Raw genomic sequence first — 20,096 nt, forward strand, 5'->3', positions numbered from 1 at the left:
GCACAAGATGCTGATTGCCAGCTTCCTGTAGCATTACTTTGTGGTCCATACATTCCCACTGTTGATATTTTCCCTCAGACTAATCTGGAAAAGCAATGGGAGTAGAAGGAATATTTCTTTGAAGGAAGTTCAGAAAAAGACACCCATGTTTCTCTGACTTGATGTACTCTCTGATAAGCAGGAAGAGTAACCTTGTGGCATCTAAGTACAGTGAGTCTGTTCTGGACTTCCTGTAGCTTTGCACGAGTCCCTCTAACTGGGACTGCTGACTGTCTCCGGTTCCATTAACTGGGAAAAAAGGCTGTAAGTGTTAAATGCTTTTAGCCTCAGGTCTACATCTGCAAAATGGGAGTGAAAATTCTGCTTTCCCCAATGGAAATGTTATGGGGATGATATCACAAAAGGCTTCTAGGATTTTGAGACTACCCTCTCTTGGTGTAGCCACAGACATGTCTGTGTTTGATCAGTGTAGAATGTATTGGTATTTGCTGCTCACAGAGGTGGTGAAATGAGGAATTCAGTTTTAAACTGATCAGCCTGCCATTCTTTATCTTTTAATATAAGTTCTGCACCCAAACCACATGTGAAAGGGGTGGATTTACATGCATGGCGTGGCTTGAACATGTATGTTGAAGTTGGCTACATCTTTTATTTGATATAATTACTCATTTTCTGTTCTTTTGACCTATGCTATTAAACCCTGGAGAAATACGCTGACCTTCTGATGCTCACAGCCTGTTCAGGAGTTGTGGAGCTGCTAAAGGGCACTGAGTGGCTGGTAGTTGTATGTTGCGTTAATGTATTGCCTGTTAATGAATCTTTGATTAGCCTTGATTTAAAATCCATAATGCTGCTCATACTGATTGCAACACTGAGCATTACTGACACAGCCAAAGGATGATAAGGGTCCTCTGAGAGATTTAACACTTGGCTTCGCTAATGTCCCTGTTTATGTTTGAAGTGTCTGTGAGAGGGTGGGGGAAGCATCTTGCAGGGGAGATACAGGCATGTTTTGGCCTAATGCAAGTTAGAGTGGTGCTTTGCTGTTTGAGCTTTTTTTCCTGTTTATGGGAAATGCATCTCCATCTGAACTCGCATCAGGAGCTGCAAATGCATTTAACAAACGTGCATGACTCGCCTGCCCAGCTAACTCATACGTGTCTTTGGCTCCTGAATGTACAATTCAGATGTAACAGATTCACTCAGGGACTCTCTGGCAACATTTCAGGGAGGGGAAATACAGCACATACCATTAAAATTACTACTGGAATTCCAGCTATCCAAATGTGGTTTTTGTTAGCGTTGTGTTGCTGGAGCTACGAGCTTGCCAACATTAAGGGGAGATGGCTGCACGTGAAAACCAGAGCTGAACAGTCCTGCTTTCAGCCGTGCTTGTTGTAAGTAGAGCCTGGTTAGGATCCTTCTTGTATGCTTGTCTAGATCCTCTAGTCCTGATCAGCAGGACCTTGTGTTACTTTTACGCCTGGATTTATCGTAAAGGTCACCCTGGGTTGGTGTTGGATGGAGTCAAAGGAAAGGGATGTATCAACTGTGGTGCTTTTCCACTTGTGAGCCTCGTCAGCATTTAAACCCCCCTCGGAGGGCGAGGTCTGTTTTGTTTAGAGCTGTTCTTCTCTTGGTTTTGGGATAAAGATTGAGCTTTTGACCCCATCACAGGCAAGAATTTGAAGTAAACCTTTTCTTACACAATCCTTACTCTTTCAAGTTTTAGAAAAATGACCTTTCAGTGGCAGGAATCTCATTCTGATCACGCCTGCTTGGCCTGCACAAACATCTTTCTGTAGAAACATCTGCCTCGTTATCAGTATCCCTGTGCAGCATATTCCAGTGTCCATAAAGGGTACACAGATAAGGGAGAAACAGCTCGCTAGCTGGTATTTCTGCTGGGTTTGGGAGTGCACTATACACGCACAATGGATTTATCCGGCACTAGCAGGACAATTCTTTCCATGTCTTTTTATAATCTACTTGTTTCCATAGGAAATGCTTCCTGCATGTGGTTTGCCTCTTGTTTTGCCTTCTGCTTTGTGCATGGATGAGTGAGGCAAGGCTGCTTCCTCTGCTATGGCGCTGGAAAGATTTTGTCGCCCAAGTGAGTCAAAGGGCTTTACTTGATTCGTATTCCTGAGCTCAAAATGTGTTTCCAGCCTAAGAGAGGGAGGAAGGGTTAGGCAGAGAAATCTTGTTTTGGAAGGAGCACCCAGTGCCTTTCGCTGCGCTGCTTTCTTCTGAAAGGACTAAGAGTAACAGTGTGTTGGTAGTCTCAGTCTGTAACTGTCTGCATTAGAGCAGCTTCTAAATACCAGTTTTTATTGTTCTTACATGACAAATTAGTAGCTGTGTGGAAAAAAAAGACTTTTCTGCATGCACAAAAATTGAGATATTACTTAACCCATTCCTTGCACTTTGTTTTTGAGGTTGGGTAGTCAGTCTGGTTTACTTGAACTGCCCAGGCACCGCATAGATGTTAAAGATGTCATTAACCTGTTAGATGCTCTGTGGTAGATTTCCATGTGCATCTGGTGTGTACGTAACTGGGAAGCCTACCTGCTTTTGCACTTGGATGTTGTTGATACAGATGCTGTTAATGCTTGGAATATGAGCTTTGACAGCTGGTAGGTCTCTGTAGCAGAGGAAGGTAGGTATGGATCCTGCTGCCTCTTGCAAACAGATGAAGCCCATCTCTCAGTCATCAATTTCATTTCCCATGCACCTTCCAGGCTTGTTTAATGGGTTGTTGGAGGTTCCGCACACCAAGCTGTCAAAAAGAGCATAGGACAGCCTTTGTAAATGAAATTTAGATGTGCTTGGCACTAAGATGCTTCCTACCCACTTGATGTGTGAAGTTCATTTTAAAAACAAAGTTGTTTGAAAATACAAGCTGTATTTGGTGGGCAGAAATAGTTATTTGCCTGGCATCTGGCACCACCTCATCCCCATCACTTGTGAGGAAGGAAAACAAACGTGCTTTATTCTCCAGCACAGTGTAAGTGTAAAGTTGTGTTTTAGTTTCTCCTCACATTGGAGGGTGGATCTCCAAAATCCTGTAGTATGGATGGCCTGTTGTTAAGTGTTGTCCCTCTTTTGGTGCAATAGCAGGTTGCTGCCCAATAGCAAATTACTGGAAACAAAGTCTGTTTTTAATGACGAACTATGGCAGCAAAAGCATGTATGGGGTAGAAGCCTGGCATGCTCCCTAGATTCTGCTCATGAAATCTATCATTTGGGAGGAAGGTGCTAAGGAGTTCCAGGAAGAAAGCTGATGAGAGCGGAGCTTTTGCTTGGTGTGATTGTTTCCCTAACGGAGATGTTCAGGCTTCCCTCCTGATGGGGATTGTGGATGAACTGCACTGCTGTGCTCTTTCTGAGCCTCTAAGTTTTTGATATGAGTGTACTCACAGAAAACACCATTAAGACGGTTTATAGTTTTGAATCACTTCACATGTGGGTCGAAGCGTCTCACTGACAATAAAACAGGAAGCTAGACAAAGAGCAGGGAATTAAATTGATTCCCAAGTTATTGTTTTGACCACAGGCCCATCCTTCCCATGAAACACAGATGAGCATTTCACGTCATGTAAGCTGCAAGTGCACCAAGCCCAATGTTCCCAGGCTTGCCTTGCTTGTAAAGCAACCTAATTCCCTTGGTGCTTCTGACCACCCCGTTTTCACATGAAGAGTAGAAATAGCTGCTGCATCGGTATTTCTCATTTAAACTTCCCTGGGGGCACCTGCCAGGGGAAGTTTGCACTGTCCCAGGGGTGATGACTTTTACAGATGCTTTGCCAGCACATGGCAGGGCTGACACTGAGCCAGCACAGAGTATGGCTGTGTGTTTGCAGGAGGGAGCTGTGCCCTGGCTCTTGGGAGATCTTGCCATAGCTCCCAGATTGGAGCTGTGTCAGAGACCACGAGAGCTGAATCAGTTTGGCGTGAAGAGGCTGAGCAGTGTTTCACCTCCCGTATGAAGACAGGCTGAGAAAGTTGGGGCTGCTCAGCCTGGAGAAGAGAAGGCTGCGTGGAGACCTCAGAGCAGCTTCCAGTATCTGAAGGGGGGCTATAGGGATGCTGGGGATGGACTCTTCATCAGGGACTGTAGCGATAGGACAAGGGGTAACGGGTTAAAACTTAAACAGGGGAAGTTTAGATTGGATCTAAGGAAGAAATTCTTTACTGTAAGGGTGGTGAGGCACTGGAATGGGTTGCCCAGGGAGGTTGTGAATGTTTCATCCCTTGGCAGTGTTCAAGGCCAGGTTGGACAGAGCCTTTGGTGCCATGGTTTAGTGTGAGGTGTCCCTGCCCATGGCAGAGGGTTGGAACTGGATGATCTTAAGGTCCTTTCCAACCCTAGCTATTCTATGAATGCACTGGGTTGTTGCAGGGTGTGCGCAGTGTAGATATACAACGTGGGATTGTTTGCTTTTGTAGTGTAGTTGGGGCTTGTGGAGAGTAAAATTGATGCATGTAGTGCAGGAGAGGGGATGGGTTTGGCATTTTGCTTTCTCAAGAGACCCCAGCATCTTCTTGCTGTGTCCAAAGGGGATGGCTGGAAATGTCTGGTAAGGAGATTGATCACAACAGAGCATGAGCATATGCTTATTCTCTCACGCGGAAGGTGGCAGAGCCTGCAGGCTTGTGTTCCTGACAGTCAGGAACCTGAGGATAAATGTCATTTAAAATAAGTCATGTGGTGGGTGACACAGGTATAAAGTTCCGGGGCTTTCAGTTTTCATTATTGTTCTTCACTGAAAAAGTGAAGATGATCAGGCCCAAATAAAGCCTCAGAATAGGAAGTGGGCCTCTTGTGGGGTAAATGATAAACTGGAAGTTGACACCAGCATATTCTGCAGCTGAAGCTCTCTATTCTGTTTAACTACCTACTGAAGTGTGGCTGCACTCATGGACAAATGTCTGCTTAACCATTTGAAAGACCTGTGCCTTAGGTGCCAGGTACAGGTTTAGTTACACTTTAGCAATCTGTATGTGCTTCATCTGATTTGGTGGAGGATTAATAAGTACAGAACTTGCTATTGGCTTCACAGCTCTGTCCTTGGCTTTCAGTTTGTTATTTTTCTATTTTAGTTTTTTAAATCCGGGTGGAGACCAGGCCTCTTTATCCTAATAGATAACAGTGTATATAATTATTAAATGAATAAATATGGGGTAGGTCTCTAAGCACAGATTTGGTGGTGATGGTGCCTTTGCTCCAAGTGCTTATCTAAACATGTGGACTGATTTGTTTGATGAATCACTGCACAGGGCTTTTTTTGCTTAATGTGTATGCATTTCTAGTTTTCTTTAACTGTTTGCTATCCACAATTAGTATCCTAATGTGCACTTTTCACAGAGAAGGTGCAAAACAAACCTTCAGGCTCACTCATCTAGAAATAAGTTTTTCATTTTGTTCCTGTACTTGTAGGGAAAATGATTTTGTTGACTATGCGTCAATATTTAACGTTTTTCTTGCAATACAGTCATCATGTTTGCAGTCTGATTTCAATTGCTTGTGAAACTCATGTTGAACAGTGAACCATGTATCATCCAGTGTTTTAATTGAAAGTATTCAAATTCTCACTGAGAAAATCATTGACTCAATACCCATTGTTTTAATGATACATATCAGGCTTTCATGAAGAAATGAGATTATTGACTGGGTTGGAGTCAATAAAATAATAAATTAATGTGCATTTAGTTATCCATTTTTGACCTTGTTATCCATTTGAATACTTCCTTGGGACAAAGTGAGGTGCCTGAAGAATCTAAACTATTCACATTGGACTAAAATGTTACCAATGCTGGCTAAGGTTTTAGATAACACCAAGCTATGTGGTTTGGTTGATACACTGGAGGGAAGGGATAGGATCCAGAGGGACCTTGGCATGCTTGAGAGGTGGCCAAATGCCAGCCTCATGGAGTTCAATCAAGCCAAGTGCAAGGTCCTACACCTGGGTTGGAGCAATCCCAGGCACAGCTACAGGTTGGGCAGAGAAGAGATTCAGAGAAGGACTTGGGGGTGTTGATCGATGAGAAAATGAACATGAGCCGGCTTCAGTGTGCGCTCGCAGCCCAGAAAGCAACCGTATCCTGGGCTGCATCAAGAGGAGCGTGACCAGCAGGTCGAAGGAGGTGATCCTGCCCCTCTACTCTGCTCTCGTGAGACCTCGCTTGGAGCATTGTGTGCAGTTCTGGTGTCCTCAACATAGAAAGGACATGGAACTGTTGGAACAAGTCCAGAGGAGGGCCACGAGGATGATCAGGGGAGTGGAGCACCTCCCATATGGAGACAGGCTGAGAACATTGGGGCTGTTCAGCCTGGAGAAGAGAAGCTGCGTGGAGACCTCAGAGCAGCTTCCAGCAGAGCAGCTACCATTCTATGATAAAGGAAGCAGAGAAGCTGTTACTGAAGTATGTCACTTTTTCTGTAAAAACTAATGTATTATTGCAGGGTTTTTCAACTTCTGAATGCATAGTGGTAGGTTCCTGTGTGTTTTAATTCTTCCAGGGAATAAAGTGTTGTGCACTCTAGAAATCCTCAACAATAATGTCAAAACCCTCCTGAATTAGAGCACTTCTTCAAGCCAGCTGCTTCCTGATAATGACCATGTCACTCCGGCAGTCTGCATAAATGCTGCTCTCTAATTAGAATTACAAGGTTTGTCAAGAGCTCACATGGCCCTTCCTCTTCATAGTCTTAAATCCCGGGCTAGGTCCCAGCCTGAATTTGCATCTGTCTGCAATAACTCTGTTGATTTAGAGCCTGTGTTGGATGCTGAGATCGAAATCAGAATCACTCTGCTTAAAAGTGTGGAAATTTCAGCAAAGCAGAGAAAATACTTTCATTGCTTTAGCTAATCATGTGAAGAGGGCAATTTGTCCAGTTTGGAAGTAGCTGGAATTTACATTTTGTAAATGTAGTAAATAATAAATTGAAAGTAGGTGTCCTTACCCATTCGTACAAGCCATAGGTGAAAAGATGGGCTTTTATAGCAACAAGTCGTGCCACAAGGACCTGGAAGCTTTTTGCTGCTATCAAAGTAAGTAGGGTGTGTTTGTGAAAGGAAAGGGGAGCTGACTTGAAAATATACCATGTGGGCAGCCTCCATTTCTTCCTGCAGAAAGCAGATCCTGCCCATCTTTGTTCACATTGTGAAGTGGTGTCTCTGGGGGGAACAGTATTAGGGATGTCGCATGCTAAGGTTTAGGAGATGCTAATTCCATCTGAGTTGCCAGCCTGTTGTGGGTATTTGGCCTGTCTGCTGGCCTCATTCTAGTGTTGTCTAGATGTCTTTCTCACTGAGCGCCCTACTGGAACTTGTTACGCTGCTGTTTGCTTCCTCACTGAGTAATCTACATCTATTCCTCTCTGTAAAACCCTTCCAAAGGTGACACCTAGCACAGGGTATTGCAGGCTTTATATGAAAGCTGTCTCTGAAAGACAAAGATTTGGTGTCCAGGATGCCAGCTTTCAGATATGGCTCTGAGTTCTTGTTACTACCTCTACTGAAGAACTCTGGCTTAGTCCAAATGCCAGTAACTGCTTTGAATGCGTCGCCTTGTTTGTGGATCTAAATGAGCAACCTGAGGGTGGGAACAAACAGGTAGAAAGAATATTTAAAGCTCTAATCAGTCTTTGTTCTGTCTTTCCTTTCTGCAACATTTTGAAGGACGCACGCCAGAAGTTCCGCTCCGTGCTGGTCGAAGCAACAGTAAAACTGGATGAACTGGTAAAGAAGATTGGAAAAGCTGTAGAAGACTCTAAACCTTACTGGGAAGCTCGGAGGGTGGCCAGGCAGGTGAGAACTTTCTGTTACTAGCTTGTGCTGGTAGCTGGAGAGCACATGCTGATTGCATTGCTTTCCTGCTATTAATAACACCTTAAGGGTATGCACTTGGCTGACACTGGTCTATGTCTTGAGTTGCATGTCAGTGGTGAGAGCTGATGGCAGAAATGTTTCTTCCCTGCCACAGCTGCACATGTTCTTCAGTCCAGGAACAGCTATAGCAGACGTAAATGATCAATAGCAAAAGACTGGTTCTGTTCTCATCTCATTATCAATGGCCTTTCAGAGCCCTGCTCTTTCCTATCAGTACTTGTAAGTATTTGAAAACACAGTGTAGACTTCATGTAGCTGCTTTTTAATCTTAAAGCAAAATGTTCCACAGTTAAATGGCTGCAACAGGAAGCTGCTGGGAAAGAGACAGGAGTCAGGCAGACTTGGGGAAGCCTGCAGGGGTTTGTGCTGATTAGGTTGTGCTGAAGCAAGAGTGTGCTGACTGGGGCTCTATAGTGTGTTGGTTTGGGCAGAAACTGAGCTTTGCTCTCTGTACTGGCATCAGAACCTTATCTCCTTTTTCTCAAGTACTTGATTATTGATAGGCCCTGTGTGGGTGAGGCAGGGAAGGATGAGGTGTGGAAATAAGGGTCTGATCTACTGCAGGGAAAGCAAAGAGAGCTTGTGAGATGTCAGGCAGCTGCTCACTTCAGGGAAGAAGTAGCTGAGAAGTGAATGTGTGGTGATTTAGACATTGCTTCTGTTAGGTGTCTGTAAGGGGTTTGCTGGTGTCTGAGGCTTTTTGGCAAGCAGGAGGCTGTTCCTGGGTACTATTTTCTCTCAAGGCAGGGAGAAGCAGAAGTAGTGGAAGAGTTGCCCTAGAGCTGCTGCTTCTGTGCTCGGCTGGAAGGATGTGGAGGGGTGGCGTCTGTGGCTGGGTAGGTGGGATGGGATTGTGTTCAAGGGGAGAGTGAGAGATGGGGGAGCACGTGTGAAACACATGAAAAGCGCAGAAGGATTTTGTTTGGAAGAGTAGGTAGGGATGAGGTTGAGGGATGAGAAAAGTAGTGTAGGTGTGTGCTGGGGGGCAGGAGGAAACTTGCAGCATGAGAGAAGAGAATGCATCCTCAGAACAAGGCACAGGAAAGGGAGGCATGAACGCAAGCTTCATCACTTTGAAAGCTGATGAAGCAGGAATTGGATTGGTGGGATGTGGCATGCAAGATAATATGTGACCATGTCAACTCTTTAAATTGCATTACATTGTTTTGGAGCCATTGTCTCAGGCACTGGGGATGACGTGTGGGGGTTATTTAGGCTTAATCCTTCAGACTGAAAGCAGTGTGGCAAATGGGTAACCTCTGCTTCAAAGCCCAGAAAGCGCAGTATCTACTACTCATCTGTAGCTGTTCTGAAAACAATCTCTGCTCTTGGGGCCTCTAGTATGTGCTAGAGATAAACCAGTAGTGAGCTAGAGAAAAAGAGGAAGTTAGTAATAAAGACCAAGGAATTGTTTCTATTGTGTTAATTAGTAAGTGCAATTAAAAGAATCCCCAAAACTCTGCCTTAAGTATGGTCTTATACTTCCTTTTACTATAAATACCTCTGTAATGCACAGTGTGCATAGGACTTCTACTGTTGACTTTTCCAGGTATAACTTTTGAAATGCATACTCAGAATGCAAATCAGATGACTTTGAGCAAGCACCAAGAGCAGTGAGCTGTGCCCTCTGTCCTGAAGTTGGCAGCAGATTATGCCCTGAAAGTGGAATTTTTTACTGCTATGTCTTTGCTATCTCTGAAACCCATTCAGTCATGCTGGTTCAAAAGTGCGAATACACTAAGAAACCCAAACCTCTGAAGATCTGTGCTGTAGAATCGCCACTCCACTACTGGGCTTGTTGGAGGGTATTGTATTTTTCTGGCAGTCTGTTCTGTCATTAGCTAGGCTCAAATGCTTTTATACCAGATCTGCTAATTTGCTGCACATTCAATTTGCTATTAATTCCTTGATAACGTTTTCTGTTTTCCAAAGCCAGGATTCCCCTTCTAACTGTTCATTTCACTTCTTTCCATTTTGTGTTATGGAGCCGGTCACAGAACAGAGCTGCTTCTTTGTATCTGCTCAGCAGACAGAGCTGGAAGATTGTCTCTGCTTTCCCTTTGGCTCTTTGATAATATCTTGAAATAGAAAATAGGAGGGCCAAGAGGAATATTACCATTGAAGGACAGTGAATCTTATCTGGAAAGCAGGAGATTGGAAAGATTGGTACCAATCATCAGTAAAGCATCTAAAGTTTAGTCTAGAAAAAAATCTGTTTAACTAGGAGCAAGTTTGCTGTGTTAAAGTGAGGAGAAGGTGTGAGTGGGTAGGGAAACATGAAACTGGAGGAATGTATCAGAATATGAATATGTTTAGATGTCAGTCCACATCTTTCTTTTTACTTTGATTTGTAAAATTGTAGAGAAATATGGGAACAGCTTGATATTTTTCCATTCAAGTTTATAGAAACATCTAGCCTATGAAGACTGACTTCTTCCTCCTGTCTTTATGCTTATTTTAGAGCCATTAGGCTGCCTCTGAGAACACAGGCACAAGGTTCTTGTGTACTTGTAAGAGAAAGGGAAGTGTAAACTCTTCAGTTTTGTTCTCAGTAAAGGGAAGTAAAATTACGACCTATAAATTAAGTCTTCTGGGAATAAAGAACTACGTAATTAATAACATTTAGTTTGGCAGAAATGCAGGAGTTTTCCAGAGTTCCTTGCATTTAAGGTGTCAGTTGTAGGGTTAGTGGCCTGATGCAAGCTGTGTTTAGTCATATCAAGGAGCTTGATTTCACCTGGCACCAGCATGATTCTCTTCTGGAAATACTTGTTTCATCTACTGAGATAAAACCCATTAAAAAGGCATGAGGGCACTGATGTGAGCTCAGCAAAAAACAGGCCCCCAACTCAAGTAGCTCCCTGGAGAAGCTTTAGGATCTTGAGTGCTTTTGTCTACTCACCCGTATCTGCATCGTGTACAATCCTGTGTTGGCAGAAGATGGTGAAATCAAAACAAATTGATTCTCCCATGTATAAGTCCTGTAGCATCTTGTTAGTTTAACTTATGCTCAGAGAGCTTCAACTTGGCCTTCCTCAAGGTGAAACTTTGCTTTAACAGAACAATGGACCCTTAGTGCCAGGATTTGAGTGCTTTGCCCTCTGAAGTGGTGGCGTGGGGAATGAGGATGCTGTCTGTTGGTATCAAAGCAGTAGCATTTGGCTTTTGCTGAGACTGAAGTGGCTAATATTCTTGCCCCTGTAGATTTCATGCAAATTCTGCCAAGACAACTTGATTGTGATTCCTCATGTGGTGTAGCAGTGGGCCTTGTGGTGCACACCTTACTGTTTTGGAGCTTTTTAATCCAAATTTGTTATTTAATCAACTTTGAATGTATTTCTGCAGCAAGAACCTTTTTGCATTTGGCAAACTGCCTTTTCATGTTGTTCTTTAACTTATGCCATAATGTGTGCGGTCAATGGAAGAACCTTGGCATATAGCAGAGTATTGTATATGTACACAAGCAATGACTACATTGCAACAATATGAAATTCCTTTAATCCAGGAGGTGGTCCAGGTGTTTACAGGTGTTGGGAAGATCAGTTGTCCCATACCTATTTGTTAGGTTGATGGGTTCTTTTAATTATTATTTTTTTGTTATTGTAGTGGGGTTTTCCTGTGGGGGGGTGGAGGGGTGGTGTTGGGGGATATTTGCTAGTAATCTGCTTCACTGAATGGCTAGGTGAAGAACGAGACTTTTCTCACCCTAAGGTGATAGAGGAGAAGGGTGACGTTACCAGGAAACATTAATAATGTAAACAACAGGTCTTGAGCCTCTGAGTTAAGGAGTGTCTTAAAGCCACTGTTGACTTCTGCAGGGCTGGGGCGGAAAGTGCCCGTGTAATAGTGTCTGAGCAGGTGATAGTCTGTAGGAGCTGGTTTTGTGTTGCTGCATGGCAGAGGTAAATGACTTCACCTCTCAGTTCCCATGTAAAATGGAGCTGTCAGGCTGCTGTGAAGCCAAGTTCATTGAGGGAAGTAAAAGCACTTCGGGGTCATTGGGTGAGGGGTGCCATTAAAACATTGTTGTGTGTACGTCATTGCTTGTGAACCCAGGGACAAAGTGAACAGGAGGATTTGTCTTTCTGCTTTGTTTCTGTTGGAAAAAAAATTAAATTTTGATATAAATGTGTTCCCGCTCACCCTTGCAAGTAAAACAAACCATGTGTTAGTAGTGACCCTCACCCGTGTTGGGAGTGTTGGTTTTAATTAAGCTTTAGCTCCTTTGAATGAGCAGGGGAGTTTACAGAGTGAGGAGTTATGCTGTAATCCCCAGTACTGGCTCAGGCTGAAAGTAGGTGCAGGTGCTTTACTCAGCTTTAGTACTGAGCTTATTTGGGAGGGACATGGTTTTGCTGTGTGATATTCGCCTCACCTCATTTAGCTTTTAAGAAAGAGTGTCAGAAAACTTGCTTCAGGCAAAAATAGATGAAAGATCTATGCTAGGTCACATCTATATGTATCTCTTAGGACCCATTTGTAGCAAGTGTTCAGACAGGAGTATATTGAAGGGTACGCATAGAATCATAGAATGGTTTAGGTTAAAAAGGACCTTAAGATCATCCTATTCCAACCCCCTGCCATGACAGAGGCACCTCACACTAAAGGATGTCGCCCAAGGCTCTGTCCAACCTGGCCTTGAACACCGCCAGGGATGGGGCAGCCACAGCTTCTCTGGGCACCCTGTGCCAGCGCCTCAGCACCCTCACAGGGAAGAGCTTCTGCCTTAGATCTAACCTGAACTTCCCCTGTTTCAGTCTGAACCCATCACCCCTTGTCCTATCGCTACAGTCCCTGATGAAGAGTCCCTCTCCAGCATCCCTGTAGCCCCCTTCAGACACTGGAAGGCTGCTCTGAGTTCCACATGCAGCTTCTCTTCTCCTGACTGTAATCAGTGTTGAGAGGTAGGTGCATGTGAAAAGCCTTCTGACATACATCCCTCCTCCTTAAACGCAGAGGAAGTTTAGATAATGAATCTTGGGTTGTTTGAAAGTTGTCGGGTGAATCCTGCACCAAGTGGTTCAATGAATCTTATATCCGAGTGAACCAGGATGAAAAGGAGCTGCTGTAATCTTGCAGAACAGGAAATGAGGTGAAACTGAACCACTTGATTGTGAAGGTGGGAGGGGTATAAGCAGATAAGAGCACACTTACCTATTTGAAAGAGTCTTCTCAGCAGATGAGACAGATACTATCCTTTATAGTATTCAGGACTGCCATGCCTATAAATGAATGAAGCTTTCCGAAGTGGCCATTGCATCTCAGTTTCTAAGTGTCCAGCTTGAGATGTGTGAAAGTAGCATGGCAAGCCTGGAAAGTTACAGATGATAACTTTCTTAGACAAAAGCTTTTTAAATTCATAGAAGTTGGAGCTTCAAAACTGCCAATCACCCTTAAAAATGAATTAGGAATTGGAAACTGGTCTTGCCAGTGTCACTTCCTGCAGCACCCAAGTTTCCCATCCAAATCTGGTCAGCGAGTGAGAGCTAGTTGGATTGCAGCACCAGCTGGCTCTGCTGGGGACAGGAGGACAGCATGGAGTGTGAGTGACAGCTCCTGGGTCCAGATCCAACATGGTGGATATCCAGATCTTTCCTTCTGGTTCTCAGGCATTAAATGTGCTATCCATTGGTATACTGCAGGTAGACATGTCATAAGGAATCTTCTTTTTGATCCTACTTTTATGAGCTCAAGTCCTGATGCTCACGTTAACAAGGAGTTAAGACTGATTTGTAGTATTAGGTAAGCTTATCTTGGCTTTTTGGTGGAGGGAGAGGAAACTTGAGAAGCAAAAACTAAGTGTCAGCAGAACTGTGACAGACCTGCATTCCCATTTGGCAGCTTGCTATGGAGATAGTAAAAAGTCAAATTATCATCACAGTTACAGTGGAACAACAACTGACCTTTCCTGAAGGAGTGTTTCTGGTTAACTGTTTAGGAACCAAAATCTGTCTGATGGATTCAGGTTTTGAAAGCAGGAATACAGGAACTTGAAAATTGACTTTGACAAACTCACTACAAATCCTTCCAGCCACTTCAGAAGAAGAAAAGCAAACACCCAGAGCACTTGACTGCTTTCTGTGGCTATGGTTTGGTGCTTCACTATCGCTGCCATTAATGGGCTGTTAATTCTGGTCTCTCCTACAGTTTGTTCATCTTGCTATGGAGAAAGCCTTAGACACTGATGTGTGCAAAAGTGCCCCTTTTATCAAATGAGAACTTCTGTCAGTGTGGGATCAGTAACTGTCATAGGCTCCTAAGAGTATTTCCACTCATGTTTCTGGTGGGGGAGCAAGCAGAAACGATTTTACATGGATGTTGTTCCTCCAGCCATTTGCAGTAACCAGTCCAGGCTGGCCATATAGGCTATTTGTGGTTTACCTATGCTGATAGTTTGCCCTTTTAGTTGAAGATGCTGTATTGCAGCTGCCCTGGTGGCTCTCGGGGAGCCTCACAATAGTGTGAGGATAGAAAAGGTAATGATCACTGGTTTAGGAAGGTGGCGTGAATGGTGTGAGAAGTGCTTTGCTCCCCAGATGTGTAAATCAACCATGCTGTGATTTGAGTTTGGATCACTAAGGCTGGTGGGGTTGAGAGGCCACTCAGAGTTAGGGAAGCAGCTCCTTCCTGAGCTGGGATTTACCTGTTAGTGGTCGACAAACTTGTCTGTGTGAGGGAGGCTGACATGATGGCCACAGCGCTAGGGCAGGCCAGGCACAGAAGGGAGGGAGGCAGGCAAGCTTTGCCTGGGAAGAGATAGCTGGGGTGCTCAAAGGGAAACGAGATACAGAACTTGCTGTGTGGGCAATCAGGGATCCCAGTGCTGTAGAGAAATGGTAAAGAGATTAAATTTCTGAGCTATGCAAAATAGTGGTACTCAAAATGATAAAGCATGAGGTCTGTGGGTTGTACCTGATGGCCTCATTTTGTGTGTCCTTTTTCCCTTTCTGTTCCCTGTGGAGCTGCTCTAGACCTGAACCCCTTCTTCCCTCCAACTCTTTCTTCCTTTTTTTATTGTCGTTACGAAACACATCATTAAATCGGAAACCACCCTGATGTGACATCAGTCCTCTTGTGAAATGTGGAGTTGCCATTGCTGTGACCCCAAGGGGCGTTCTCAGTATATTAATCTCCCTTTCTACATGGTACATGTCTGACTGTGGGGTCAGGCACCCATCTGAAGAGGAAATAAGCCAAGCAAAGGAATCTGACATCAGTAATTTTATTGAGGGTGAGGAGTCACTTCCTGGAATTCCACCAGGGAATCCATTGGCCTCTGTAAACTTTATTTCTAAAGTAGGATGCACTTTGGGTTAAGTAAAGAAAATGTTGTGCCACACTCAAAATCTGATGGAGTGCCCCTTGTACTCTTACCATGTTTGCACAGTTGTGATTGAAGCCCTGTGAGTAGCACATATGAGTTGCTACCCTGTGTTCAGGGATGTAATGCTCAGTGTTTCACTGTTGGCAGATGGAGCTTGTGCTTGGTGCATTCTATTTCCTCCACCAGAATACTCAAAGCCTGAAAGCTGTATTTTCAGTCTTATATTATGGTTCTGTTGCATTTTCCTTCAGACCAAGGTTGCGATGAAGCCCAAGAGGCAGGGAGCTCAGTGAGACTTACCTGAGTCAATCAGCTGGGGTTTGCCTGGATGATTTCTTAGTGGTGTTATTGATTTGCTTGAAGTTTAAGACCTTGGTTTTACATTTGTTTTCTGGCTCTGTCGTCTGGTTGAGCGGTGTGATACTGGAGTGTCTCAGAGTAGCTGTCCTTAAACTGCTGAGAAGGTAACAGATGTTGCCTGGTTGAATTTGGAAAGCTAAGCCAAAGATTCTGATCTGTGGAGGAAAGCTCCTCAGTGTGTTTCTCTTCCCATCAACCCTGCTAATGCACACTAGTAGGTCAGTGTGACTGGCAGGTTTCTACCCTCTTAATCCTGAGCAGCTGGAAATCTGTCCCATGTTTGAGAAAGGCAACAGCTGCTACTTCACAGATGACCTGAAAAAAGCCCTTTATCTGATTCATATTTAGTGCTCTGTTACTTGTATGTTCTGCAAACTAGGTGGCAACGGTAGTAAAACCATCTGCAAATACCATGCACTTGGCATCTTTGGACAGTAGGAACTAATTTTTATCCACTTGATTGTTGAAATACCTGTATCAATAAATCCTGTGCATATCCATCCCCCTCTAAAAGTTAGATTACCTGTGTCTATGCTTTCTATGCCTCGGGTCTACTTATTTTGGGTTGGTATTTATACATTCTATGTTTTCTTTTTATGTGAGCTCTATTCTGTTGATGGGTGATGAGTTTGTATGAGCTAGTGATGCAAAAACTCTAATTGGTCTTCTCATCATTAGTACAAGACTTGCCTTGGAGGGCTCTATTATGTGAATTTGTTAGCTGTGCACTGTCAATTAGAGGTTCTTCCCTCTTCTGTTTTTCTTTCCAGAAGAAGAAAATACAGTTTTCATCTAAGTGTTTTGAAGAATTCATGTAAAAGAGAGGAAAAAAGAATCACTCTTTTTTTGGTGTCTCTTTCTCCCATCTTCTCCAGTCCCACAGAGCATCCATCGGCTCTTAGCTAACCTGGCTGGCAGCAATATGAGGCCAGCTAACTGTCCAACCTCCTCTCCATTAATTGTCAAGTATGCAATGACCTAATTATTTTGCCTACCTGTCAAGAATGTTTTTCCTTGTTCTTCTTGTGTTGTAAAACACTAGAAGTGTTGAGGAAGTAGGTCTTCAATATTGGAATACTGGAGTAAGTTGGTGTAGAAATGCCCTCTGTTCTTTGGAGTAACAAGGAGAAGGGCTAAGGAAGGGAAGTTTGGGGTTTTTTTGGTAGACGTCAGCTGATTAAGGCAGAAAGAAGGGATACAGGTGGTCTGGCTGCTATGGTTAGTCACAGATGCAATGGCAGATGCTGGAACTGGTGAGAAGGTGTGAGCAGTTCTCAAAGGATGCTGAGATGTGAAAATAGAGATTAATTCCTTTTCCCACTGTTGTTGTCTATTTCGTTAACATCAACTTGTATCCTCTTCAGTTTGGAAAAAACCAAGAGGTTTAGATTGTGTGTTCCTTTGCACAGCTATTTCCAAAAGCAGAATCTACAGCATTTAAAACCCCAGTAATCTAAAGAAAGGATTACTTTGCTTTGTTCTCTCTGTTTCCCCTCCCAGCCTTTGCTGGCCACTAGTAAAGACTATTTAAAGAGACTGTAAGCCACAGAGAGGATCATCTGTTAAAAATAGTAGCAAGGTCAGGGCAAGATCCCATATACCTGTTTTGTATGTCAATTGCTCAGGGATGACTGCTTGAAGGCAGCATGAGTCTTGCAACTTTGGGGAAGCTGTTCAGCCACCCCAATCTTTATGGTTTGCAGTGGTCTAAATAGGTGGGAGTTTATTATAAAGTGATAAATGCTTATGCTAGAGGCTGCCACCAAAACAAATCTGATATGAATGGTGGTTACTGCCTTCTGGGTGTGTTTCATTATGACTTCTAGTATGAAACAGTATGAATTTATGTCTGTTCTTGCTAGAAAAACTTATCTGAAGATTCCTCATTTATAGTTATATAATAAGTTATCATATCATTATTATTATTATATCATAAGTTATATACAGATTATTATTAATTATATCATTATTATATTATTATATTATTATATATATTTATATATTTTATATATATTTTATTTTTTATATATTATTACAAATTATAAATTATATATTTATATATTTATTTATTATTATTTAAATATATATTATATATTATATATTTTTATATATTTTATATATATTTTATTTATTACTTATATATATTATTATTATTATAATATCATAAGTTATATACAGATTCCTCTGTAGCATGCATGGGAATGGCTCTGCCTTGACTCAGTTTCTGTTAGAAACATCTCTCTTAATTGCAGCAAACTTGTAGTTCTACTGTTAGAAAATATATGAAACTGCCAGGATGTGGAAGCAATGCCTGGCATTTCAGCTGCATCTGATCCTGATGTTTGGTGGTTTGTGTTTTGTTTCACTTGGTAAAGGGTGCTAATGGCTTGTTCTTAAGGGAGGATTTTATTGCTGTGAAGCGGAATTGAAATTTTGCCCCTGCTGCTACCTTGACTCTTTCCTTCAAGGAATGGACCTAGCCCTTCATTTGTCCAGGACACCATCCACAGCTCTTTCCCTTAAGTGAAGCAAGCCTGTTATTCACATGCGCTGTAGAGTCATGTAATTCCATTAGGGACAAATGTGCAGGGTCAAGTGATTAATTAGCTTCAACAGGTCCCTTGGGAAATGACTGTCTCAGAAGCAGCTGTGAGCATGCAGTCAGGTAGCCTGGGCCCTTTCTCCAGAGCATGTCCCTGCTCCTGAGGATAGGCAGTTGCTGATGGGTGTGAGGCTTTCTGGGAACTGGGAGAACACGTCCAGAACAGCCCATCACCCGGGTGAAACTCCTACCCACACACCTTGTCTTAGCTTATGGCAGTATGCACGCTTGCACAAGATGTGCATTCAAAACCAGGCTGCCAATTCCCTTGCCAGTCCTCTGGAAACTTCTACTTCCAAACATTCACTGCTTTGGCGGCAGTAAGGTGAGACAACAATCTGGTGTTTCTCCTGAATATATCTGTTGCATCTGTATGTGCCAAACATTCGTTATCTTAGATAAATAGCAAAATCCACTCAGGCAGGCACTGTACATCTTGCAGGGTGTATTTGTGGGAGTTTGTTCCTTCCTTCTATATTTGATTTCAGCAAAGGAGGCTGCTGCCAGGTACAGATGAGCATGTAGAGCCTCTGTAAACCTAGAAACCGGCTGTAAACCCTGGACTGGGTCCCTGCCTAAGGTCTCAGAATGCAGGTGCATATTTGGGGGAGGATTAGCTTCATATTTTTCTCTCTTAAATTTTACATTGGCGAGAAAAACCTGGACAGCGTGGAGACCTCAGGGTGCTGAAGGGGCTACAAGGATGCTGGAGAGGGACTCTTCATCAGGGACTGTAGTGATAGGACAAGGGGTGATGGGTTCAGACTGAAACAGGGGAAGTTCAGGTTAGATCTAAGGCAGAAGTTCTTCCCTGTGAGGGTGCTGAGGCGCTGGCACAGGGTGCCCAGAGAAGCTGTGGCTGCCCCATCCCTGGCCAGGTTGGACACAGGGGCTTGGAGCAACCTGCTCTAGTGTGAGGTGTCCCTGCCCATGGCAGCGGGTTGGAACTGGATGAGCTTTAAGGTCCCTTCAACCCAAACCAGTCTGGGATTCTGTGATCCCTTCTTCCAGAAGGCATCAGCTTTATAATTTTGGCCACAAACAAATGCACAGCTAACAAGCAGGTGGCAGTGAACACCCAAGAAGGCTGCGTCTGGATGCTATTAGGATGTACAATTTGTCATATTCTGGTGCCATAGACTTGTTAGTGTGAGTAACTCCAAGTAGACCAGCATCTTGCAACAACCTCATGAAAAGTGAGGGAGAACCAAAAGGCTTGTATGGAATTGTATCTCCCATACAATCTCTGTGCCCAAACAAGCATCATCTCCCTACTCCTGTAATGCAAGGAGCTCGATCATTTAAAACCAGTGAGGACTTCAGTAGGTTTGAAATGCCTGAAGGCCATGATTGGCCCGGAGATCATATTCTTGCCTTTGTTTCACGAGATCCTAGTGTAACGCCTAGATGGGAGCCAACAGAGAAGGGGTGGCAGCTGATTGTTTGGTCCAGTCCAGGATTCATCCTAACAGCATTTAAGAAAATCATATGTTTAGGTATTTTCTTCCTCATTTCCTTATGTAGCTCCTAAAGAAGGGAGGTGGCATTATCTTTGAGGAGATGAGCTGTCTGTACTGTGGTAATAGAAGCAGCTAAGGAAGTGAGCTGCTGGTTGTGCCCTGAGCTTTTTGCTTCTTGGAACATGGCTTGTGATCCTCTCTTAAGGGAGTTACATATATCACCTAACTTTAGCACAGAGCTCGATGTCTCTCAACATGCTTTGTAGGTCTGCTCTTATTTCTTCAACCTTTTTATAGACTACAGGTTTAGCAGGAAGATGAAGCAGAGCTGGGGTGAGGTCAGTTCCATGACACTGAAGCTGTTAGGAGAGATGGGGTGGATGCATGGATGGGCCCAAAACCACCCAGCACAAGAACAAGACACCTAATCAAAAGCAGAGACTAAGTGACATCTG

The 20,096-nt window shown here is 43.5% G+C and overlaps 1 protein-coding gene across 1 annotated transcript in view; it reads left to right on the forward strand.

Annotated features, from left to right (window-relative positions):
- Positions 1–20,096, forward strand: part of SH3BP5 (SH3 domain binding protein 5) — a gene marked incomplete at its 5' end in the record, with an annotated part of 50,623 nt that overhangs the window by 5,193 nt on the left and 25,334 nt on the right. The window contains one exon of the mRNA XM_080639341.1: positions 7,686–7,814. Coding sequence (XP_080495467.1) covers positions 7,686–7,814 — 129 coding nt within the window. The remainder of the gene's footprint in view (positions 1–7,685; positions 7,815–20,096) is intronic.

This window comes from Psittacula echo (genome assembly GCF_963264785.1).
Source record: "Psittacula echo genome assembly, chromosome: 2".
NCBI lineage: Eukaryota > Metazoa > Chordata > Aves > Psittaciformes > Psittacidae > Psittacula > Psittacula echo.